Source organism: Cariama cristata, unplaced genomic scaffold (genome assembly GCF_000690535.1).
Source record: "Cariama cristata isolate BGI_N322 unplaced genomic scaffold, ASM69053v1 scaffold16414, whole genome shotgun sequence".
NCBI lineage: Eukaryota > Metazoa > Chordata > Aves > Cariamiformes > Cariamidae > Cariama > Cariama cristata.
In genome coordinates this window covers 18,779-44,790 of record NW_009612528.1, presented here as the reverse complement: position 1 = coordinate 44,790, position 26,012 = coordinate 18,779, and the positions used below count along the sequence as shown (strand labels likewise).

The following is a 26,012-nucleotide window of genomic DNA, read 5'->3' as shown; positions in this document are numbered from 1 at the left end:
TACATCCTTAACAGAATAAATACTGCCAGAGGATTTCATAGACAGGGCACTGGCCTGGGACTTAGTACCTGGATCAAGTCTCGTATTTTCCACAGACAGTCTGGGAAACTGCAGGGATGGCTTCTCTGCTCAGCTCCCCAGTTAAAAAGAGGAGCAGCAGCCCAGTCCTTCCCTGTGAATTTTGCTGAGAAGTTTCATACGTTCCAGCTTGTCAGGCACTATGAAAGGGTGGCAAGAAGGGGCAGATCAATACCTCAGCTGGTTGGCTTTTTTCATGTTACATTCAAGCACCTAAACATGATTACTCTGCAGTACTAAACCAATGAAACCCACACTGGACCTGCTCTACCTGCCTTGGCTATCTTCACACTCACATAGCTTTTGACACCATGAAGTCTGAAATGCTACATAGGATGGAACTTCAGCAAAAGTCACCTTCTTCCAAAACGTATTTGAATCCGTGATAACCAGCTTTCAAATCTGCTGATCTGATTGTCCACATAGGAAAGAAGTTCAGAGTCCAAGTGCTGGCTTCATAACTCCTCTGCTGAGAGATGCTGAGTGAGTTACTGCATTGGTCTGATCCCTCCAGGCAGTAAAATGGAAGTTGTGAATCTTTACTACTCTCCATGATGAGTCCTGAAATGCTGTTCACTCAGCATCATGAGCAGTGTTAAATGGTATTAAATGTAATTCCTTTCAAAGCTACAGAGAAAAAAATAGCTACAATGCAAATGATTTCTTTCCTTATTTTCACATGTGCAAAGATAGGTAGAAGTCACTGAAGGACAGAAAATTCAAAGGGATCCAGCTAAGAAATGTCTAAAAATACTAAGTTTAACACACATCAAAGCCAGCTGATTGGGAGGAAGGTATAAGCGAGATATATAACCCCAGAGAGATGCAGGTAATCTGCTCCCCCATATTAATCCTACTGTGAACCATGGCATTTCATATATTCTCCCTAGTATTTCTGCGAATTACAACAATTGTGGATATTCTTGCTATCCTCAGTCAAACAGCTGATCTCTGTCTGAAGTTTTTGGCTTCAGTGACTTTCTGCATGGAGAGTTCCACAGTTCATGACCTGCAGCCATTCCCCACCTTGGTCACAGGTGTCACCACCACTCATTGCACTAGTGAAACACAGCTGCACTGCACCATCAGGCTGGCTTGTGGACAGAATTGTTACCCTGGAGTCTGAACTAACAGCATAGAGGTTTTGGTATCAGGCGAAAGCCCTGAGCCTCAATTCTGTATCGAATGGAGAGTTAGGTGGCTGTGGTCCTCAGGAGATGAGAGATACATCAATCCTCACTCCAGACCACTGATCCTAAAATGAATTGCTGACACATCACTATGATCTAGTATACAGAATTTGCCATTAAACATATTACAATTCTGTTGCTTGTGTGAGAGTAGAAACCATCTGCCCCACAAAACCAGCATTAATTCTGCAGGAACAAAAGCAATAAAACTGGACCTCAGCCACAGTGGTTAGCAGTTACGACCCCCCTTGAACAGACTGTCCCCTTTGAACAATTATTCTTTTAACTCGCTTACACTCCTCCTCCTCTGACCTATAAGGAAGCAATATGAGCAATTATGCTACAAGTAACCAGCTAAGGTTGCCTTGGCAAGGTTTTTACTAACATGTTAATAAGATAAAAAGCGGCAAAGATACACAGCAGATCCCCGCCTGCCTTTGCTCTCACACTGTCACAATCTGCTTCCCTTCTAATAGCTTTGTGTGCCCACACAGCAGCTCAGGCCATCGTCTTGCACAACAGCGGTTGCTGAAAGCAAGAGCCACACTGCATTTGCAGCTGGGCTAGGGAATTAATCGGTGGAGGGAGGACTGCCCACCGCTGCCATCCTGACTTGGCTTTCAACAGGACTAGCGAAGACAACAGGAGAGGTTGCTCATTTCCCACTGAAATGGCTCCCATCCAAAATGCACACTACTCCTCCATCACTTCGAGCCAGTCAGATGAGAGCTTTCCCCTGCAAACTTTTAGGCTCCCACCATCTATCCCTTCTTCTGAGCAGGAGTGCATCCGTGAATACACCACGCCGCTTGGCATTATCCTCATGCAGGAGGATATTCCCCAACAGAGAGGGGATTTAAGCTGTTGGTCTGCAGCTCAGGTTGGAGAATACTGGATGTATGTTCAGAGCCTACTTGGGGATAGTTTTTCAACTCCCAGAGAAAGAATAGCATTGTAACCAAGAAACTGCTGGTGACACTAACATCAAAGATAAGGGGGGGGGTCCTGCCAAACCATTTCTTGGGAGGGGCAGGCCAGGGAACCAAGATGAACTTGTCTGTGCCAGGTGCTCGCAAACCAACCCTGCCCCGGTGCCAGGGTAAAACAAAACCCAAGAATTCCGCCACCCCAGGAGTTTCTTAAAACTTATAAACCAAACCAACTGCAGAAATTTTAAAACCATACTCAATGCTCAGATTACCCCAATCACACAAACCAGCAGCGAATCCGGCTTTTATTGCTCAAGTGGAACAAAACTTCAAGAGATAAAAACACAATTTGTGGGTGTTCCCTTCACCCGCTGACAGATGTAACACAGCCATTTTGAAACCACTTGTAAATGCCTTTTTTTAAAAAAAAAGTACGTTACAAAGCCTGCCAAGAGAAGTATTTTGTGTGTTTATTTAATTTTTACTATTTTTTTAAGTTGAAGAGTAAGGAATAAACTTTTATTCTCTTACAGGGTAAATATCACATCTCAGGGCACTCCGCTACATTCTCCTTGGCTAAACAGCCACCACGGTTCCTGCCTTGCTTAACAATTAGGTGCTATTAGTCCTCAAAGGTGCTCTGACAGCATCCAGCTTCATCGCCACTGTTGTATGCACGCATACGCGCACATTTGATGTACTGCTTTATAATGCAAACCATATTTTTTTTTTCCCCAAAAATGTAGTATATTTTTAAACTTTTCAGCACAGTGAAAACGGATATCTTCTGACCTTAAAATCCAAAGAGCATGTTCAAACCCACAAGAGGAACTAATTTGGAGCATTTGATTTATGGCTGAAATTTCAATTTGAATTTGTTTTAAGTGTAATCACAAACTGAAAGTCTGGCAGCTGGGTGTTTTTCAGAAAATAAATAAAAATATTCAGTGTGCGTCTGCATTCTAGGGAGAGCATTTTACAAGCCCAGTCCTGTAGTGGGAACAGATGTAGCTAAGACATTACTTTGTTATACAGGTACAACATGCGAATGGAAACATATGAGAGAGTGTGCATGTATGTCTCTGTCTGTGCATGCGTGCAAGTTACACGCCTGTGTCTGAGAGACAGAGAAGCTGACTTTGGGGTGGTTTTTTTTTGAAAGTGAGAGAACAAGAGCAAAAGGAGTAGTGGCCAAGGAGGCATGGGGGGATTACAAGGATTTAGGTCTTTAAACTGCAGACCACCTAACAAGATCACTCTGAAATGCCACTAATTTCAGTTAAGGCCACAGACCTCCCTTCCTCTGCCCTCTCTCTCTCCCCCATTGTAAACAACTAATCCCAGCAGAAAACAACAGAGAGCAAAATGTACACACATTCTGCAACATTCCAGGTCCTTCTTTATCTTTTATTTATTTTTCTAAAAGGTCAGCCTATGTATGGAGGGAGGGGGGAGGGGAAGAAAGCCAAAAAACCTCAAGTCCATCTCTTGTGTGGGCTTGAAGGAAGCTGGGAGAAAGCAAAGTCCAAGAGCATACAATATGGAGCTTTTATAGCACAGCAGTTCCTGGACTCGGCTTACTTTCGCCTCCCTCTATTTGTGGCAAAGTCACATAGCTTTAAACCAAAGGACAGGGTGGTCGATTACATCTGAAAGAAATGTAAAGAATTGAGAAAGAATTCCATCTCCTGTCGAAATTATAAATAAGGAAGTATTAGTCCCAGAGACAGGCTGATTTACGCAGCCTTGGAACTGCTGACTTTCAGCCTGAGTATCAGTCTGTAAATCAAACTCTTAAATCAAGTGTGTCAATTGCTGTAGCACTGTGATACTTAGGAAAAGCAAGGCACCTACCACTGAAAGCAGGAAGATTGCCAGGGGACTGAGGTGCCGTACCCTTCTTAATTTTCTAAAGTGTAAATCTGAGATCAAACATCCTTTGGGGGAACGGGAAATCAAAATACGCACAGCTCAGCACACCAGGAGCAGGCTGCAGGAGTCCAAGACACAACCCCCTAATTACAGGCTACCCACTGATTATTTAGGACTCTGTGATTAAAGTGATGAACGCTCCTGCGAGAAAGGGGCTTAAGTAACTGAGGTCAAGACCTTAACTGCAGCTCTCGCCCTAGTTGTGCAAGCTTAGCAAGGTATGAATGTCACAGGTTTGCCTTACAGCAAATCTCCTGAAATGCCAAGGGAAGTTATCCAGGTCTGCTAGTTTAATCCAATTGTGCCAAAAACCCGACATAATCCCTGTTGGGCAGCAAAGCAAATGAGGTGTCTAAAATGCAACGCTTAAAACTATACACTCACGAGGAAGAAAGAGCCTGAAGCACAAAGCTTAGGACAGCCTGTTGGTACTGCTCTGCCATGCCAAGAAGTCGAATCTCTTGCTCCTCTAGATGAGCTACGAAATGGAGAGAGTGATTCAGGAGTTAAAAGCAAAGAGTGACATGCCTCAGCAGCTACTCTGCTGACTGAGGGTTAACAGCCGTGGATTCCCCTGGGAGCAACATCCCATTCTACCTTGACCAAGAAGATAACAGCCACAACAGGCACCTTAATAACACTGAGAGGTGGCAAGGAGGCAGGTAGAGCTCTAAAACCTACCAGCAACCCCTCAAGGAATCCCCCGTTAGCTAGTGAGTTGGTGGCTGGGACAGATGATCACGGGGGTGAGACACAAAGACCATGGGAAAACAGGGAAGAGGCAAAAACACGACTAGGAAACTTGAGAACCCGAAATGTTGCCTTCATCAACATGCTTTACACACCAATACAGTTTTACACCAACACACTTTTACACACTAACAAGTGAACTCAGGGCACTATGATTCTCACATTATACACTCAAGTAAATACCAAAGACTACAATAGATGCCAGCAGTAGGTGCTATAATTTATAGATACATTTCAAAGCAAGCATTCTTAGGCTTTGATCTCCTGTTTTTCCCCTTGGGGGTAACAAAATCATTCTACCAACCCCCCTAAATTCTTCACCCGTCTCTGAGGGTGTTTTCGCTAAGGAACTTGTTTCATGTCTCTTTTCTAGCCAAGTTCATCACTGTGGTATGGCTCTTTTACACTTCTTCCCCACACCCTGAACATTTTGCATTACATACTGCATATACTTGCCAGCACTCGTATTTTCCAGGGAAAGTTCAACTGACCTTAAAGGATTGCCTCAAACCTACCTTAATGTGTTTTATTAAGTGAAACTTAGGCTGCTGGGGGAGGTCGCCTGGAAGGTTGTGCCTCACCTCTGAAACTTCAGCTCATCTTGGAACAAACAAATTGGTGGCCTTTTATGTAGCTCCAAGCTCGGTTTTGCACACTTCAGCAAAAGTGCGCTGCAAGGAGTTTTACACCAGGAAACCCCACATGCAGGAAAACTGACCTCCCTCTGCATCCTCTTTTGCAGAGTGGGAGGGCCATGCCCTGCACGATTTTACAGACATTCGGCTGATGCCTGGGAAAAGCTATCGATGTCTATATGAAGGTAACAAAGCAGAAAAATTGTATGTTCACTCCTACCTCTGGGTTTGCTTCACTTTCTCACTAGCTGGCACAGTCAGACTGAGCAGGGTAACTGGCACACACAGTAGAAAGACACTTTCTCTGGGTTTTTTCAAGGGCAATTCTGGGTTGAGAGCTGTAACCCTCCATAGGACATTAATTGGTTAAATCTGCTGCTATACCATATGGGCTAGGTAGACAAGGAAAAGGATTTTCTAAATGTCACCCTTACAAACTGAGCATGGCTTCTTAGAGCCAAGCTGAACTTGTTCGCTCCACAGTCCCCTTAGGAACTTACAGGCATGATTCTGGCACAATGTGATTAATTTCTTCCTTTTCCATACCCAGGTTGGGGAAGATTTTCACAAGCACCAGAGACACTCACACCCAGATTCCCACCAAAAGCCAACAGCAATCAGTTGCTTGTGAAAAATCTCTGTACTCTTCAATTAGACCCATGTGGCTAGCAGGGGGCAGAAGCTTATTTATAGCTCTAAAGTCAGACATAACCCTAGCCACCTGAAGAAGCAGATCAGCAGAATGATAGGAGATGTTTTAAAATGCCACTTTTCAGAGTTGATCTGTGCTTTAAGTTCAACATTTGATGTACAAGATGTTTGGAAAATTGGGAAGAGCTTCGTGCACTATCAGGGAAACATCTGCATCTGAGATTAAAGAACAGGTGATTTATTTAAGACAGATTGATATACCAGGAAGCTAGCCAGAAGAAAACTTTTTTTGAGGAGCTGCTAGTAATAATGGTTCAGACATCCACAAGATAACAGGTACTATATGAGAAATATCCTAAATACATTAGATACAGTAGAATTTGACTTCAGTTGAAAGAAACTGAAAACTAACCCTGCAAGCACCTCAACCATTTCCTGCTCCCTGGTTTCCTAGTTTGCTCTCTCTTCTTCAATTTATCTTCCTGAAAGCAAATTCTGCTAGCCAGAGGTTGTCTCTATTCAGTATCTTATACAGCATGTGCACTGAATCAAATAGTAGAATGAAAATCATGATTCCTGACCAAAAACATTTACAGTTTAAAACCAAGAGGTGTGACAGAAAGGACAGAACATAATTGCTACATAATCAAGAGAAATAAGAGCCCATTTTACAGGCAAGGACTATATTTAGCTTTCTTCATACATTCATGTTTATCCATATCCATGATATACTTTACCCATATATACACTTTACCTATATATTTAAGCTGAGCTTTTACTGCATCACGTTCTCATTTTTCATGTACTTTGTGATACCTATTCTAAACTCATTCTTCTTTCTAGGGCTAGCATAGGGCAGGCAGGCAATTGGTGGTGTGAGACAAAGTGTCCAGAAGACAACAGCCATCTTAAAAAATAGTTCACGATACAAAATGTTTGAGAATCCCAGCATAAGTAAATCTTTATTTCCAGCTTTGCAAGCTACAGTGCTGGAAACAACTTCATCTCCTCATTCCTTCTCATGAGGAAATGTACTGTAAAACATGTTTTACAATTTCAACAAATGTTGCCTTGGCAATAGCATCATTCCTTTGTACTGCCATTATCCAAAGGGAAAAAGACTACTTATGCGCTGAACCCCTATAAATGCTCAATTCTGTCCTGGTTTTAATTAGAACTTTCTTCAAACCGCTGACTGTTTCTACATCAGGTGCTGATTTGGCACTATTGAGGAAACAACCAATAAACTTCACAATCAATCTGCAGTTAGTAGTCAATCCAGCTCGGCTTTCTTGTTGTTTTCTTCCTTTGTACATTTTCTCATAGAAAGTAGCAATAAATTGGAGACATGTGGTAAACTAGAGTAGCCTTTAACCAGTCACATGTGGTCTCTCTCCAGTCCCTTCACTGAGTAACATTACAGCATCTGTGCCATCTAGTTTCACACAGGTAGCCAGAACACCTTTAACAAAATCCAACATGTAACTCACTGTCTTCATATGGCTGAACAAGGAAGATGCTAGTTCTGGCTGACATAACATTTTCGGTGCCAGCCCTTCCTCCACAAATCTGGGTACTTTAGTCCTTCACACAAATTTTTAATCTAGCCTATTCTTTCTGCCCAGGGAGTTGGAACTCCCTGAGGTTTACCACATCTCCCCATGGGACTCATCTAACTTTCCCTCTGTCCTCAATATTCACATCACCTCCCTGCAGTTTTTGTAACCCGCAGCGCTCGGCGTCACCTCCCTTGCATTCCAAGTTCCCTGATGCTGCAACGCTCTGCAGTTTGCTGCCATCACGTGCAGCTTGACCCAAAACATATCTGCTTGTCTTTTTAACCCCTTCCCTTTCCAAAAGGTAACCCAAGCAGTGTATCATATGGAAAATTTCAGCAGTTCTTTTTGGGTAGTATGTTTTTATGTAGTTCCAACAACATGCTGTAAGCTTTACAAACACAACAAGGAGACAAGGTTATTGTTCAATAGTTTCTGCCCCTGCACACACATGCACAATAACCTCAGTCACATCTGCAATCCCAGTCTTAACAGTTTATGAACAAAGACTGCCCACTGCATCAGGCTATCTGACAACTGTCTGCTGGTACTCCTTTCTGGAAGGAACCCTCTCCTTCTCCCACTGCTATTCTCAGTTTGGGAAGCAGCTTGAGGAATTCAACGGTAAGGAATCTTTTGAGACATCACATCAAAGTATATCCACAGGACGGATACCACCAGGATAAAGACAATTTGTACAACTGAAGGAGGAATCTTGCAGAGTTCCAGCCAGAGAATCTGTTAAATGCCAGCAACGTAAATACCAGAGGAAGGCAGTACCTGCCCATCAGAGCTTGCGATTCTACATCCCACAAATTACACCTGTGCTGGCAAGCCCCGGTGCCACACAAAGCATCTTTGACCGCAGACTGTAAAACACTCAGAAACAGAGATGTGTCTCTACACATTGCACATGGAAACAGGGAGACTAAAAAGAACATTGGAACAGCTTCCCGTTGTGGTCAATAGATCTCAAATTGTTCCTGACTTTCAAATGAAGATCACCATCTTCTAAAGTCAACAGCTGCTGAGTTCCACTCAGCAGATACTGCCTAAAATTCTCTGGCCTGTGCCAGGCAGATGCCCAGACATTTCATTTATCTTTTCCATTGTCCAAAAACAATCACACCCAACGAGCAGTTTTTCTGATAAAATTATAGGTGAGACAGGTTGAGCTTCCTTGGTTACTCTGCGAAGATGTGATACTTCCCAGCTATGGAGGTGAAATCTTGATGTAAAGCTTGCACCGTTTGCATCTTGCTATCACCCTCTCTGATAATAACAGCCCCCTATTTATGATTTCCATAAAAACATCATTTGAAGCAGAATGCTTTCCTGTATTTCCCTGAAAAAAAGAAAAGCAGCAAAATACTTCATTTCGGAGACTAAATCTGCCACAGAGCCCCTATGGTACTGACTACTGGCATGTCAACAAGACCATTTCAAAGCATGGCTTACTGTGGACTTGATATCTATCCAAGCTTTCCATGCTTGTCTCCTCAACTAACCTCTAAGTAGTCCAAAGATCAGGGTTTTTTTCCCTACTACAATCCCATCTCTTGAATCTTTCCCAGGGAAACATTCATTTTCCATGACCAAGGAAGAAGGATATACTGCACACACGACAAAATGGCCAAGTTCCATAAGTGTATACACTGAGATAGTTTTACTAACAAACAAGAGATTTCGAAATCTTCATCTGCAGGGATGGAATAAAGGATTCAACATGCTTTTCCTGTTCATATTATTTGTAATGCTCAGAGCACTTCAGCACAAGGTCCTGTATGACCAGAGAAATTAAGACGCTCCTGCTGCCAGAAGCTAACAAACTAAGTAAAACTACAAGATTGGTAAAAATAAAGCCAATGTTTAAAAAAAAACACCAACAAACCAACCACAAACTGCCAAAACAAAAGCCAAAACAGGAACTTGAAAGTAAATTCATCCATCCATATCTAGGTCTCATTTCAAGGAAGATAAGCGTCCCTAAATATACCAAATGAAACACAGTTATCACGCTCAGGTCAGCCTAATTCATTGCGAGATTGTTTGCAAGCCCCAACAGCAGTAACTTCTGAACTATGAAGAGATCAGGGTGGAGGTAGAATCACAGAATAGTTTGGGTTGGAAGGGACCATTAAAGGTCATCTAGTCCAATCCCCCTGCAATGAGCAGGAACATCTTCAACTACATCAGGTTGCTCAGAGCCCCGTCCAGACTGTCCTTGAATGTTTCCAGGGATGGGGCATCTACCACCTCTCTGGGAAACCTGTTCCAGTGTTTCGCCACTCTCATTGTAGAGAATTTGTTTCTTGTATCTAGTCTAAATCTACCCTCTTTTAGTTTAAAACCATTACCCCTTGTCCTATTGCAACAGGCCCTGCTAAAAAGTTTATCCCCATTTTTCTTATAAGCCCCCTTTAGGTACTGGAAGGCTGCTCTAAGGTGTCCCCGGAGCCTTCTCTTCTCCAGGCTGAACAACCCCAACTCTCTTAGCCTGTCCTCGCAGGAGAGGTGCTCCAGCCCTCAGATTGTCTTCGTGGCCTCCTCTGGACTCGCTCCAACAGGTCCATGTCTCTCTTGTGTTGGGGTCCCCCGAGCTGAAGGCAGTACTGCGGGCAACTGCAGAGTACAAAGGGATGATCACTACCCTAGTCCTGCTGGCCACACTGTTTCTGATACAGGCCAGGATGCTGTTGGTCTTCTTGGCTACCTGGGCACACTGCTGGCTCGTGTTCAGCCGGCTGTTGACCAACACCCCCAGGTCTTTTTCCGCTTGACCACTTTCCAGCCACTCGTCCCCAAGCCCGTAGCGCTGCATGGGGTTTTTGTGACCCAAGTGCAGGACCCGGCACTTTGCCTTGTTGAACCTCATGAGGTTCACATGGGCCCACTTCTTGAGCTTGTCCAGGTCCCTCTGGATGGCATCCTGTCCCTCAGGCATGTCAACCACACCACTCAACTTGGTGTTGTCTGCAAACTTGCTGCGAGTGCACTCGATCCCACTGTGTATGTCATTGATGAAGATATAAAACAGCACCGGTCCCAATATGGACTACTAAGGGACACCACTTGTCACCGATCTCCATGTCGACATTGAGCCGTTGACCACTACCCTCTGGATGTGAACATCCAACCAATTCCTCATCCACCACAGTCCACCCATCAAATCCTATCTTTCCAATTTAGAGAGAAGGATGCTGTGGGGGACCGTGTCAAAGGCCTTACAGAAGTCCAGACAGATGACATCTGTAGCTCTTCCCTTGTCCACTGATGTAGTCACTCCATTATAGAAGGCCACTAGGTTGGTCAGGCAGGACTTGCCCTGGGTGAAGCCATGCTGGCTGTCTTGAATCACTTCCCTGTCCTCCATGTGCCTTAGCATAGCTTCTACGAGGATCTGCTCCATGATCTTCCCAGGCACAGAGGTGAGACTGACAGGTCAGTAGTTTCCTGGGTCCTCCTTTCCATCCTGTTTAAAAATGGGTGCAACGTTTCCCTTTTTCCAGTCACTGGGGACTTCATCTGACTGCCATGACTTTTCAAATATCATGGAGAGTGGTTTGGCAACTACATCAGCCAATTCCCTCAGGACTCTGGGTGCATCTTATCAGGTCCCATAGACTTGTGTACGTTCAGGTTCCTTAGGTGGTCACGAACCTGATCTCTTACAGTGGGAGGGACTTTGCTCCCCGAGCCCCATCTTGCAGTCCATCCACTCAAGAGGTATGGGAAGAGAGACTACCAGTGAAGACTGAGGCAAAAAAGTTGTTGAGTACCTCAGCCTTCTCCTTGTCTGTTGTTACCAGTTTGCCAGTCTTGCTCATCAGGGGGAGTAAATCTATCAGACATCACTTTTCATTTGCAAATGGCACAAATCTCTCTACATTAGCAGCTTCAATCAGTCTGCCAGTGTTAGCGGTTGCTCCTTTGCAAGTGAGTTTAATGAGAGGACTCCTGGACCAAAGACATAGCAATCCAGAGACCCTGTTGTACTGCACCACCTCTGATTCAAACAGAACAAACAGAGGAGGCAGCTCCAAGCTACTATAGAGACTGAGGACATGTACAGCTACTGCAGGAGCATTCAGATATACAAAGTTTTCAAGTGACCTATAATTTCAGCTCAATTAGTAGATTTTCTCCAACTATGTAATTCAGTGCAGTCATTTGTCACTGAGCTCCAGGGAGACGTCCAGAGGGAAACAAGAACCATTTCCCCGCTGCCGCCTGTCACCTGGGCAGTCAGCATCTCTCAGCACTTGTGCTGTTGTATAAATTACATCCCTCCCAGCTTGGTCAAATATGTCCATCATTCAGCACATATGTAATCTTTACTATTTTATTGTCTCATTGACGGAAGAATTAGCTGCACAGTGGGAAACACATTAAGAAAGGACTACCAATTATTTTGCCCGTGTTACTAACTTCTTTAATCCCCTGTAATCTCTTTTAAGGGGGGATTCATATCTACTTAAATTACTTCACAGGAGACATATATAACATTACAGAAGCCCTACACACCAGGGAAAACAAAAAACCCTGCTACGGGTCTTCCAGAGTATCAAACACACCAGTCATTGCTGGAGAATGGATCCTAATTTGCAAACAGCATGCAATGGCACTGTCCAAGCTGACCCCAGTTCCTCGATCCATTCAGTTGGGAAGGTCATCATCACCTAGGTCATAACCTCTGTTTCTCCAATAACGAACCAACCACAGCCTAACAACAGGAACTTAGTTTTGTTCTAAGCACCTTGTGGTGTTCCCATCTGCCCAGAAAGAATTTATTTAACCATTTCAGAAGCTCGTATCAAATGTGGTGAGGCTATTCAAAACCTTTTTCTGGTTTGGAGATGTAATTTTTGGATCTTGAAGCTGCAGGAACTGTGCCACAGGATCCTCAAATCACATTACATGAAAACCATTAAGAGACAAACCTAGGTTTTTTTGGTTTTTTTTGTTGTCATTTTGGGTTTTGGTTTTTTCTCTACATTAACATAGTGAACTGAAGCTACTGATTACTTTTGCAGCAGAGGTGGTTTCTGGTTTGGAGATGTAATTTTTGGATCTTGAAGCTGCAGGAACTGTGCCACAGGATCCTCAAATCACATTACATGAAAACCATTAAGAGACAAACCTAGGTTTTTTTGGTTTTTTTTGTTGTCATTTTGGGTTTTGGTTTTTTCTCTACATTAACATAGTGAACTGAAGCTACTGATTACTTTTGCAGCAGAGGTGGGGAAAAAAAAAAAAAAAAAAGGTAAGATGTAACCCAGAAAAGCTAGAAGTGATGTAAGTGGTAAGGGAATTACCAAGGCGGTGCCATGTACAATCATAGCTCTTGATAAATGAACTTAGAAAGCGAAGCAATTTTTGCATTGGGTTGTTCTCAGTCTCTTGACTTTCAGAAATGATCTACCTGATCTTTCTTTCTTCTCTGGGTTACCTAAACAGCTTTGTCTTTTCCATAATATGTGCCCTATTGCAGTCTTCTTCTCAGCCTACTGCTTCAAGTTGGTATTACTGCAATGAACACTGCTGGGACTAGCCTTCAGTTACCACTCATATTTGAGTACGGCATTAATATAGTAGTCCACTAGTTTAGTGGAACTGCTCATGTCAGCATTAAAATGTATGTTCTTTAAATGACAGTGCAATTCCAGAAGTTTCTAACATACAATACCTCAGACAGTGTTAAAATTGGCTTACTTGTTGGACATTTGCTATACGAGAAAAAATGAATTAGATCTGTTAAGGCACTTTATTATGCTCATTTTGGCCTGTACCAGCCAACATTTACTGAATTTCCAATTAAAGTCCAAGACATTTTCAGAAGTCGGTGATTAGATAAAGCCCAAATCATTTTAGAGACACTTGAGAGAAGAGATGTTTGTAAAGAGAAGTTGTCCATTGTGGGCAGTTTAAAGCAAAACCACATATAATTTATTCACCTGTTGCCAACGGATCCATCAACATGTGTAAGAATCATTAGCATTTTAACAAAAATCTATCAGATTTAATCAACCTCATTTAGAGTGTCAAAATACATAGAAATTCTTCATGAAGTTATGAGCAAGACTTCTTTCAACAAAATTCAGCAGCTAGAGTATTTCTGTATCTTGCTACCTGTGTATGCATGACTTCATACCCCTCTAATCTTAAGACTTACCATGATGCAATAAGAAAGACTTTATCAGCTCACTATCTGTGCAGATCTACACAATATAAATTACAGTATGCTTTGAAATAAAGCTCCATGGTCTATAGTCTTAATTCTGGCTGGAGAGGAATAATTACAAATTTGACTCCAGCGCATCAGTGTGCAGTATAACCATAGAGCAGCCAAAGGGGGTAAACCCCTGGGACTATGAGGTCTTTCCACTCAATGGTGGCTACATTGTTTTCACTGAGAGTGACTAGGGATAACATTGTTTTCCAGAAATTCACAAAAATCTTACCCCAAAAGTTAGTTTATGCCTCTTAAAAAAATAATATATCACCATCTTTATGATGCTTGTGGAATTTTGTGGTATGCTTAAGATAACGACTATGAGCTCAACTTCGGATTTAGAAGAGAATACTACTATATACCAGTGCAGACAAACACAAGCTGATTTGGGACTCTTCATAAAAATAGCACTATTTATACACTTAGCTGCCTCTGTGATTTAATGGTAGAGTCGCTCAGCTCATATGCAAAACCATACCATTATGACTGTGGCATCAATTCATTAATCAAAATGACAGAGGGTCTTATGATCAAATGAGAGAGGTTCCGGTACTTCTTATGACAGCAGTACGTATAATACAGCCATACTGGATCCATTTGTGATTGAACTGGAAACCAACTATTTTCTATACTCAACGGAACTCTGATTTATGATGTGCTTGAAATTACTGTGGATTTCTATAAAAGACAAACACTTGGCAGTAAGGTACCATACTTACCTGTAATTTAGTTATGTAACAGTAGTATCCTCCATAGACCTCACATCCTTTGGGGTTTTTTGTTTTTCAGATATGTAACTTCCAGAGCCAACTTGGCATTTTTTAAGAGTTTGGACTTTTTCCTGAGGCTCTAAGCAAACCTCAAGCCATGAAGGAGCAGGGAATTTATACAGGCCTGCACAGACTCAATCAGCAGTTTCCTTTCCACTGACATCCACAGGAAGCCAGCATGTATGGAAAGATGGGGGCATGCAGACATCAACAATTACAGATAGGCCACTTTTCCCACATTTGGAAATGTACAGCTCAAGCCTATCTATTTAGTTAGTGTCTTTAATGCATGGGAAACCGCTACTAGCTGGCAGATTTTCTCTTTGAAAAGTTTGTTCATTTATTCTATTACTCAGCAAATGCAATGGTATAGTAAAGCTGCAAGATGACAACAAAGGGCCAAAGAAAATGATGTTTTAGGTGAAGCTCTAATGTTCAAATGTGATAAGAACTTTTCTAGTTGGTAAGTGTACCACTTTAAAATATGCTTTGTGCCTCAAATATTTTAGGTATACTCATAGACCCAGCCACTAAAATAGAGCTTGGAAGGATGACACACAAGCTCATACAGGCTCATACATCCACTTAACTTACTCACACATTCTGAAGATTATACAATCCCCTCTAAAAAGAAGAAATTTATGTTCCAAGACTGCAGCCCTCTCATTAATTCATTTCACTTGTGCATGTGTAGCCTGTTTATAGAGACTTATTTCTGGCTCGGTCTTTAGAAATACACCCCCTGGTATCAACTGTTCTGGCTGAGGATTGCTTATAGGACAAAAATTACTGACTCAGAACCTATCTCGAAAACGAAACCACAAATTTAGGAGACTGAGATACAAAGAGGTGACATACCCTTCCTCAATTGTAACAGAATTCATGATGATGCAGTTTGTTATCTTAACTTTGTCTTTTATGGTACACATGCTGCCGATGACGGAGTGTTTAATGGATGTCTTCTCCCCAACTTGTGTGGATGACCCAATGATGCTGTCCGATCCAACCTAGGGAAGAAAAGAATGGAAGCTGGCAAAAGCACCTGGAGCTCTCTGATACGTGTTCTCCATACGTGTTCTGACACGTGTCTCTTCCGAACAGCACATTTCAAGCAATCATCAACAAAGTGCACCCTGCTCTACCCTTAGGGACCCTTGGCAGAGGAAAGACCTAGAGATTTGTGGGTCATCCCATAGGCAGACAGTTGGACATTCTTCCCAAGTCCTTTAGCTTGGTACAACTCCATCAGCTGGTCCAGCTGTGTAGGCCTCACACAGTAAGGTAATCACATTAAGAAATAGTCCTGTTGGTACTCACTGGTTTCACTAAGGTTTGCTAAGTGAGACCTGTGAAAAAGAGGTTTGAAGTTGCTATTCAACCGAAATGCTTTAGCAAGAAGCAGAGCTAAAATACTGACCCCTTCTGAGACTGGTGTCCTTTGGGAGACAGACTGCTCAAGTACCATGAACTGCCATTACGGAACAAGAGACTGCAGTGGCTGACTTGGGAGAAAGATAGAATTTTTACCAAACGTTTTTAAAGACAGAGGCTGAAAGGCAGCAACCCATGGGTGAGCCTACGAGGAGACTCCAGGCTGTCACACCTACATTGTAATTCCATACTTCTTCCAACAGAGAGACTGAATTTTAGGAAGCAGTTCTTGAAGTAAAGGGCATTCAGACTCTATTGAAAGAGCAGAGATGGGGAAAGGGAACACTCACCATGCCTCTGTCAGTGATCTGTGCAGACCCATGAACCAGCGGCTCTTCCAGACCCAGATTAAGCAATAGCTTGGGAACCTGGATGGAAAAACCCACATCACAAGTTAACACGACAGTGCTGTACCTGCATGTTACATAAACAGCTCAAAGATGTCTTTGGTTTCCATTGCACTAGTGCCTCCACCATAAAGATTTTAACTTAAAGGAAAATGTAAGTTCCTGCATTTCAAATCTGCAATCAGGTATGTGTGATTTATCATCTGCCCCTTTTGTAAAGGAGACAGGTATGCTTCCACTGCAGTGCACGGCACGTCTCATAGTGACATCCTGTACATTACAATGTCCAGCATCTGCCATTTCAAATGCTGCTCAATGTGTTTTACAACATTCAGTAATGCAAGAGAGGGAAGCAAGTAATATAAAATATAAACCAGTAAACTGGCATAAAAAGATGACTGTGTTCAGCCCACCCAATAAGGTAGCATGCTGAGGAACAGGCAACGAAAAATTCTTTCAGATGTTTAAGGAGAAAGAAACTAAGGTTGATCAAGTGGCTACTCGAGATGGTAGAAAGCTGCAGAAGAAAAGGCTCTTGACAGAGAGAAGGCAGGTGTTAGATAAACAGACAAAGCAGCGATGGTAATGGAGAGAGACACAGTCCATGAGGCAGCCAACAACAAATCCATGGAGAGCAATTCTGAACTGGCTCCTGAAAAGAAAGGGGAGCCAGCATTGTAGGAGGATAGGATATCACTCCATCATTCCTCCTTCTCTGGGTGAAAGAGCAGCTTGAGGCATTCTGCATCTCCTGGTGTCAGGCTGGGGCCAAGGTCACACACCACAGAAGAGGTGATGACAGCACGGATAGGGATTTCAGGGGAGGTGGGAGTCTCACGGCAATGCACAGCCACAGTGCTGTACAGAGCTGCTTGCAGCGGTGATGCAATGTATGATGCATCTTGGTAGGACAGAGATGGCAGTCAAAGAAACACGGGAGATACAGAAGGCAGCAAAGTGATGCATGAGGGCTAAGAGGTCTGTGTCATGGCAAGCCGTAGGCCTGAGTGAGAGGCAGCATGGGCTGGGGCTGGTGTGGGGTTTCACACACGCTGTTGGGCCAGCCCAGACACATGCACTGACTGTCTCTCTGGGAAGTCAACTGGAGTCTCAGCACAGTGATGGTGTAACTAGGTTTGACTGAGGGAAGGAAGCGGCACTCATTAAGTGTCTGTTTTCTCTACCCAGGCACCTATTTTTACAAAACTCTTAGGAAAGTTTATCTTTGAGATCTCTATTGCTCTGTTAAATTTGGCTGAGAGTTGCCAGCAATTGCCAAAGCTGCTACGAAGGAGCTGCCATGCAGTACGACTAAACAAAATTACTTCCTTAGAAAGCTGGGATAACAAGAGCTGATGGCTAGGGAGTGAACTTCAACAAGCAGATCCCACAGATCTGAAGAAGCTGGGATCAGATCAGAAAAAAAAAAATCTCAAGATCTCAAATGAGATGATACTTGCAGAAAACTGTCTGGATATTCATCATATGACCAGCCTGTTTCCCTTCCAGCATGTAAGGATGGATAAATAGTGCTGTTTTTCATACGATAAGAATGTTCACTGCTGATGCTTCATTCAGATGAACGAGATGAGCTCAGATGAGCTCACATCTCTGAGCTATCATTTCAGGCTGCCTGTTGTCCCCAGTAGACATTTCCACATCTATAGCTCTTTACTTCTTGAAGATGGCCCTTCCCACTAGACTTGTGTTTTCTTTTTTTTTTAAAAAACAAGAGTAGGTTAGGTCCTTCAGTCCAAGGTGCAGGCACTACAGAAAACCACCAGAAAATCACCAGAACACCACAAACTAGGCCAGCCTGCCTGGATGATGCTGGCTTGGTGAAGGGATGTTGTCCTCACCTGGCACATAGCTGGGCAGCCACCACAGATAGATCCAAGAGAGAAACACACACCAAAGCACACCTACAGCAAAGGCCGGAAATATTCCTACTATCCACTGATGCTCTGTGGGAAGGGAAAGAAATGATGAAAAGCTCTTGCCCTTCTCAGTGGAAAGATGGTGTGGTGAAATAAATAAAAGATTTTACTGGCCACAGAAAAGCCCTTATTAGAATCGGTCAATAGTAGTGCAGCCTGAGGGGTGACCCAAGAAAGCTACCAGCTCAAGTATTTTGCTCTGAAAAGGAAGGTTAGATAGGGGGCAGGAGTCAGAGGGAGTGCCTGGGTCAAGGGAAGGTTTAAGATGTGTTTGGATTTAATTCATCTTACAAAGAAACTATTTCCTGCTATTGAAGATAACTCCCTCCTGAACCCACCTGCCCACACACAGGCTGCAGGCATCCAGAAACCCAGCTGGAAGTGAAATGATGTGAGTAAAGTGTTTCCTCACCAGAAGGGCAACGGGTTAGGATGCCATTCCTTCCCACGGCTACTGGACTGAATTGGTACTGCTCCATGAGTCTGTCCTCTTGGACAGCAAAGTTATCAGACCCGGCTTTGCAGTGAGGGACTCAGAATCTGGTCTGTGAAGACCAAGATAAGCACAAACAAGACACCAAAAGTCTTCCTTAGAGACCAACAAACCAGGTAAAAAAAAAAAAGCAGATAAAATTAAATGTGTATCTTTTATGAGGATTAGCAAGAGAAACAAAATGCAGTGGCACTGAAAAAAGGAACTCCTTTCTCACAGGCCCTCATTAAGCTCCATTTTATGTTTTACCTCCACATAGTTTCCTTAGAAATTTTACCATTCTGGAAAAGTTAAAAATTCAAAGAAAATCCTTTCCAACATTGAAGGCCCCAATGTGATTTCAAAAAACTAATTCTATGTACCACCCAGGAGCAAACACATTTCCTGAACTGACCAAAATGTAGAATATTTAGGTTAAAAAAAAAAAAACACAACACAAAAAAACCCACATGGAGTCTGACTGGCTTAACTCAATAACTTTTTACTGAAGTGGCTGCTGCCAAATGTACACGCACACTTCCCCTCGCAAATGGTGTTCTCCCTTAACCCTTTGGGTACACTTGCTCTGATATTCTTGAGGAAAGTTTTCTGTTTCTGACAGCAGTGCTGCCTCCCTCCTCTCTTCCTCATGTCCCTAACCACAAAACAAATCCCTTTATTTCTGTGCTGCTCTACAGGCACCAAGGAGAAAGAGCTCCAGTGTGTAAACTCACTCTGCCATGCTGCAATTCTAATTTGCATAAATTCATCCATTCATTTTATTAAAAAGAAATCAACTCAATCTGAGAGCAATGGGAAGGCAGTGACCACTTCCAGGATTCCCAAATCAACTTTATCGCTCTCCCAGCCCCACTTCCAGAAACCTTGAGTCTTTCCGCACTGGACTCCCTATCGGTCTTTCAAAACTAGAGGAAACTGTCTACTCCTGATAGCAACGAAATTCATCACTAGCACAGCAAAGTGAGAACTTGTACATTGCATCCGTCAGTGTAGTAAAAAGGAAAAAAAAACCCAACTTCAAACATAGTAAAAGATTTTAATCATCAGCTCATTAGCCAGTACAGGATTTCTGTAATCCTCTGCTGTGATCTTTTATTTTATGAATTCTCAGTACTGTGAAAGTGAAAGCTGCAACAGATCAACATTTCACCTCTGTGTTTACCTGGAGTGGCACAGTAGTGAAACCTGTTCATAAAACAGTTCTTTTGTAACGGAAAGCATCAGGCAATTTGAATGTACGGGTAGTTTAAGTCTTCAAGCAAAACATTAATAACCTTTGTCATTATCACTGAGATAAACATCTGTTAGGAAGAGTCCAGTCAGAACTGATCTTGCCTTTAGGACATGGAAGACATTGATTCAATGAGCTATCAAAGCTACTTCCAGCCTTATTTTCCACACTTCTTGGCTCTTTGGCTGCAGGTCTGGCCACCCCCAAAAAACAGAAGAGTGTGTGGGGTGAGGGTTTTCTTAGCTAAGTCAAAGCTATGGAGTAAATTAGCGACAGAACTGTTTTCTGGCCTGATGTCCCTATCCCGCAAACAGCAGGGTGATGTGCCTAGATAACATGGCACTGGTTCAATTCCCACACACTCCTCAGCTGTATCGCAGGGAGCCACTCCTGGAGGCTAAAATGTCCCCTAAACTACTGCTGTATTCCCATGTGGCAGTTCTGTATTTTTCTCACCTGTCGGTTAGCTTCAATATACAATCCAAGAGTATTCACTCGGTAGCACAGTCCCTCTTTCATTATATGGACGTAGCAGCGTACTTTTCCTTCATGGAGAGTTTCATTCATATCTCCTCTATGATCATTCCAACAAGAGTTATCTGGAGCAGGTTTCAGCAAGCTATTATCTTCCTTTATGAAACTATAAATGTCTGGAGAACACACGCATGCATGAAGTTAGACAGGATTTAATGAAATACTTTCTGAAGAATACTATTAAAATACTGTTGGTGAAGGGAAATCTTTGCCTCATCATCTGAATGGCTAGATACTTAGCAATCATTAACAGATTTTATCACATGTAGTGAGTAAGTACTTATTTTTATTCTGCAGGTGCGAATCAAGGGATCAGGACAGATGCAATGTTTTGCCCAAGGTCACAAAAGGAGATAGCGGAAATGTTAAAAATAAATTCCAAGATCTGAGATCCTATCCAGTTCCCAGTGCAGTGTGATTAAGGCTTAGTCTGTTGCCCTACGCAATTTTAGGAACTCCCTCCTAAAATTACATTTTCAAAAAAGCATTCACCTATACTGTATTCCAGAAGAAAAAATACAGAGCATCTAGCTGATTTGCTTTTGATTTACACTAAAATAAGGGAGGACAAAAATATTTATATAATGCACAATACTGTTTGAAAAAGAAATCTACTAGAATCTTTGTTATCATGAAGTATAAGAGAAAAAAAACAAATCCCCAAACTAGTGTTTCAGGCTAATTCTGTACTCTACCCAATAATTCAGCTGTAGCATATGGGCTTTAAAATCTTCAGCAAATCTCTGATACGTGTACTGACCTAGGGATGCTTGTTCTTTTTTCTTTTGGTCCTCTTCTTTGTTGTCTAGTCCCTGCTGCAACGATGTAGGAGAAGAGAACTGTTTCCTAACCAGATGTGGAATCAGTTCACTCCGGAGAGATGTGATTGTCCTGGGGAAGGAGATGCACACATGAAATCCATGAATGCTAAGACTTACATGTCTTCATTTCTTTGCATAACATTATCAGACATTTTGCACATTTTTCATGAGGATGAATCAAAATGCCAGGTACTCCAAGACATCTGGCACTAGGACAATGTCCACTACTCGTTTGCTTCCTTAATGCATTAAAATATAAAGGAAGATTGAAAATAAGGAAAAAGTTTCATCTTCAAAACTAATTCCCCTGTATTTTAACAGAGATGCCTATAATTTAATATAGCATCACCCCGCAGTTCATGTTTGTGGGCAGATGGAATGCAGAAAGTACCAACATCGTAATGACAACAACTGAAATCCACTTTATGTGGTTTAAAAAATGACATAAATTGACAGGACAAGAGAGAATAAAGTGCCTATAGAGGAAAAACCAAAGCAGCTCCTTTTCTTTGTGATAAAACCATGGAAATGCTCAAGGATATGTGAAATATCAGATCCTTAAATGAAAATATTTATGACACAGATATTAATGATGTCCTTCTGCTCACATGAAACATCAAGAACATTTTAAAGACTCAGTCTTTTAACCAAGAGAAATCAGCACATTTTAACAACTTTAGGTCCCAAGAGTTTCAAGCTCTTTAGGTGCCGCGACCCAAAATACATCAGTGAACAGAAAGCTTCCAAAGGCTTCGTCTGGCAATATACCCATCTTCCCTGCGTACAGATTTCTACTTTTATTATATTTATTTTGACACCCCAATACTAGGAGGCAGAGAAATCGCAAGGGGTTTGTGATAAAGCAGGGACTTGAACCCAAGCCACCTATGCCTTAAACAAGGACCTTGATCACTAGATTATCCTTCCTCTTGCATTGATTTATACATTACAATGAATCAAGAAAAACCTCTCCCTAACAGACAAATATCAGTGTAGAAAGCCTACTGTACAATGGGATTATAACCCTGGTAATTTAATTTTGACTATTAGAAAATAATTTTATTTTTCAATAAAGTATTTGGAAAAAATCCACAAATCAATAGTTTTTACAGTTGGGAGTGCATGAGATGCAGTCTTAAAAGACTTTTATTGTTGTTTCATTATTTTAACAATCTACATTTAGTTACTGAATTGTGGATTATTTAAAGCAGTGCTTGGGAAAATCATGCAGAAAATGAACTCAAACTTGGCATGTATAAGAGGAAGTGCTAAACTTCAGAGAAAGGATTGGGAGAACTAACAGAGAGCTTGGCTAGACGAACTCAACAAATGATAACCCGCAAAGAAAGAGGAGTTATTTAGAATAGAAGACAGCAAAACTAGGAACTAACTATAGGTTAATTAAAAAAGGAAAGTACTAGAATGAGTATCCTGAAAGTGATTTTGGTTGGCAAAATCTCTAGCAAAGGGCAATCTTAAACAGTTCAAACTTTAAGAACCATGTAGCTCATAACTACAGGCCCCTGTTCAGGTCAATGACAGTGAAGCAGACCTAAGGACCAAAACAGTCTTTCCTGTCTCTAACTTTCATGGGAAGATTCAGACGTGATTGCCAGTTCAGCCCTACAAACAAATACAGTGTTTTCCTTCTTCTTGACAAACTTTCCTTCAGTCCTCAACTGTAGGTTGTGTCACATCCTCTGTCTTGCAGTGGGATGACCTAAGTGATCCCAGATCTGAAATTCTGCTTTTATTTTTTATTACAGATGAGGAAAAGCTCTAGTCTTCAGTCTCTCCTCCTTCTTGAAAATAAGATTATAATCACCTTCAGATAGTTGTATTTCAGGAACTAATGAAGCAAAACACTTCATTCTTTAATCATCAAATTTCTCCCTGCTAACCACTTACAGGCGCGCTCTGCCACGGCCGCCCTGGCCCAGCGCTCCGACACACGTGTGGCTGTGCAGATGGGCAGTTTACTAGCTTACAATGTTTGCCTGCAGCTGTGCCATTCAGCAATGATTTCCTGCTTGGGTTTTATACTCCATCCAAAACCGACAATCCTGTGTTTCCCTCAGAGGCTGGCCATGGCATTTATAAGATATATTACCTATAAAATATCCAAGTATTTGGCAGTCTTAAATAGTCTGATGCAGAGGACAACACAACACGGTAGGAAATGAAAGCAAGGGAAAGGGGGAAAGACAAAGTTTTGCCTAGTTTTTGACGGTTTAATCTTTCTTGGCCAAACTCCTGAAGCTTTCCTGCAATTCTCTGAAGTGTTAGCCACATTCCTTCAGCAAAGGTGGAGTAAATCTCTAGGTCATCCATAAGATGTGGCTCAGAAACACACCCTTCTTACTGGAAAAGGAAAACCAGGAAGGTTTGCCTTTGCTTGCTGTTTAAAGAAATTTACATGTGACATTAAAGGAATTTGCCTTTGGAAAGTATTAAAAAATACACAGTAAGGCACTCAGTGACAAAAATTTGGGAATTTTTTGTGACAGATCTTGCAAATGTGGATATACGAAGTGATAGCGTGAGAATATTATCTGACTGTCAACAGCGGGGGAAACCAAACATCTGGCTGGAACTAGGAAAGGAATTTAAATCAAAGGAGGGATAGGAGAGAAGACCCTTTACCAAGACAGAAAAAAATTAGCAGGAGTGTAGAAGAATCAACTAGCCCAGACTCAGGAGAAAACAAACCAAAAAAGCTTTTGGTCTAGTGGGTTAAAAATTCTTACAATTAAATCCTGAACTACACGTGCCTATATTAAGAAGAAGTAAGTGTAAGACTGTATATGCTAAAGAAAGCAGTCGTCTTTTATTCTCTTCAGGTTTTAAAACTTGGCATCCCCCTGGTTTCTAAACTTGTTATTTTCTTTAGCACCAAGAAGTAAGAATGAAATACTCACTCAGATCAACATAAGGAAAAATCTACTACAACCAGGAGAAAGAAAGTGGAGGCGTGGGTGGCAGGAGAGGAGAATGCACAAAATTTTGGCAGAAATCCAATTCTAAGCCAACTCGGAGTAACTGTGTTCTGACACCTCACAGCAAAATCCAGATGGTAGAGAGGATAAAAATGAACCTGCTTTTGAGAAACATTTGCCAAAATAAACATGCTTTCATAAATTCTAGCCTAAGTGATGAGACTTTTTTGTGATCTTTCATTCCCTGAAATTTGATTTTTGAAGTTATATCTGTCTGTTTTCACCTCGACAGAAAGTAGTAGGTTTTCAATTAAACCGCTGAGGACTGAGAATGCTGTTAAATTGCTGCTTGTAAAGGAAGCGAGGCAACTAATCCCTGAAGCACCTTAGGTGGCTTCAGTCCCATGAGAACAATAGAAGATGGCAGCAATTTTTAAAAGGGGTTGATACTGATCACATTTTAAGCATGTAAAAAGAGGATGGAATCTGCGTTCATGCAGCAGGTCACAACAAAGGGGTATGTTGGCAAGAGACAGTGCATACGTGGGGGAAAAGAAGACAACAGGGTGGTTGAAATTCATGGTGAATGTACAAGAAACAGCTGGGAATTCAAGAGAAGATGAAATTTTTAAAAGCAAAAGAACCCCCTGGAAAAGTCTGTATTAAATGTACCTAAGAGCTCAGAGCACACATCAGTCATTTGCAGTCAGCTATGCAGACTGTAGACTCAGACCTAGGCATTATAAACCTAGGATACTCAAGGTTAATTTTACTTAAAACACAAAACATTAAGGTACAAAAATGGATACTTGGTCAGGCAACTGTAATTTTACCACATACTATCATTACCAGAGAGACATAAATATTATGCCTGTAGAATCCCTTTATCCCTGGTCCCTGTGCACTATGACGTCTTCCCAGTGTTCCTGGGATTTTTGCATGACAGCAAAGGCAGAGATAAGGTTCCCGCTAAATTAAAAATTTTTACTTGTGAAGAACATGAGGTGAAAATAGCCTAGATCTTTAAGTTTCGTATTTAAACACAGCTACACAGTTTTCAGTAAGTTTTAACCACAAATAAAATTCCAACAGTCTGTGATATGGCAGAATTAAGTCTGTATCTATGTATATTATATTATATTACATTGCATATATTATGGCCCACAGAGGGCCAACTTTTACTTGTTGCTGAAATGCAACTGCCTCTGGCATGAAGGGAAGCTTACTGAATCTTTAGCAAGAAATTAAGAACAATGGAGCCAACTAAAACAGAAGAAGAGTTTTGGGGAAAAAAACCCAAATGTTGACCACTTAAACTTAAAAAAAAAGTATTTCACAATTATGCTTCAACGGGCTGTGACTTCTGCTCTTAGACACAGAAATTGCTGGAGACTCTTTCATATGACACAGAAAATAATGGTTCTGACCAATGCTGGTAAAGAAAAAAAAACTCATCAAATATTTTATAATAATAGAAGAATCTATGTAAGTCTAAGTTTAGGTGACCTTGCAAAAGTCTAGGTACCAGGAGGTGCTGTTCGGCTTGACCCACAGCAGGA

The 26,012-nt window shown here is 41.8% G+C and overlaps 1 protein-coding gene across 1 annotated transcript in view; it reads right to left on the bottom strand.

The window, feature by feature from the left end:
* The window catches only part of EIF2B3 (eukaryotic translation initiation factor 2B, subunit 3 gamma, 58kDa), a gene marked incomplete at its 5' end in the record, with an annotated part of 52,381 nt that overhangs the window by 12,230 nt on the left and 14,139 nt on the right, over positions 1–26,012 (bottom strand). The window contains 4 exons of the mRNA XM_009698690.1: positions 15,582–15,730; positions 16,445–16,522; positions 20,619–20,812; positions 21,457–21,587. Coding sequence (XP_009696992.1) covers positions 15,582–15,730; positions 16,445–16,522; positions 20,619–20,812; positions 21,457–21,587 — 552 coding nt within the window. The remainder of the gene's footprint in view (positions 1–15,581; positions 15,731–16,444; positions 16,523–20,618; positions 20,813–21,456; positions 21,588–26,012) is intronic.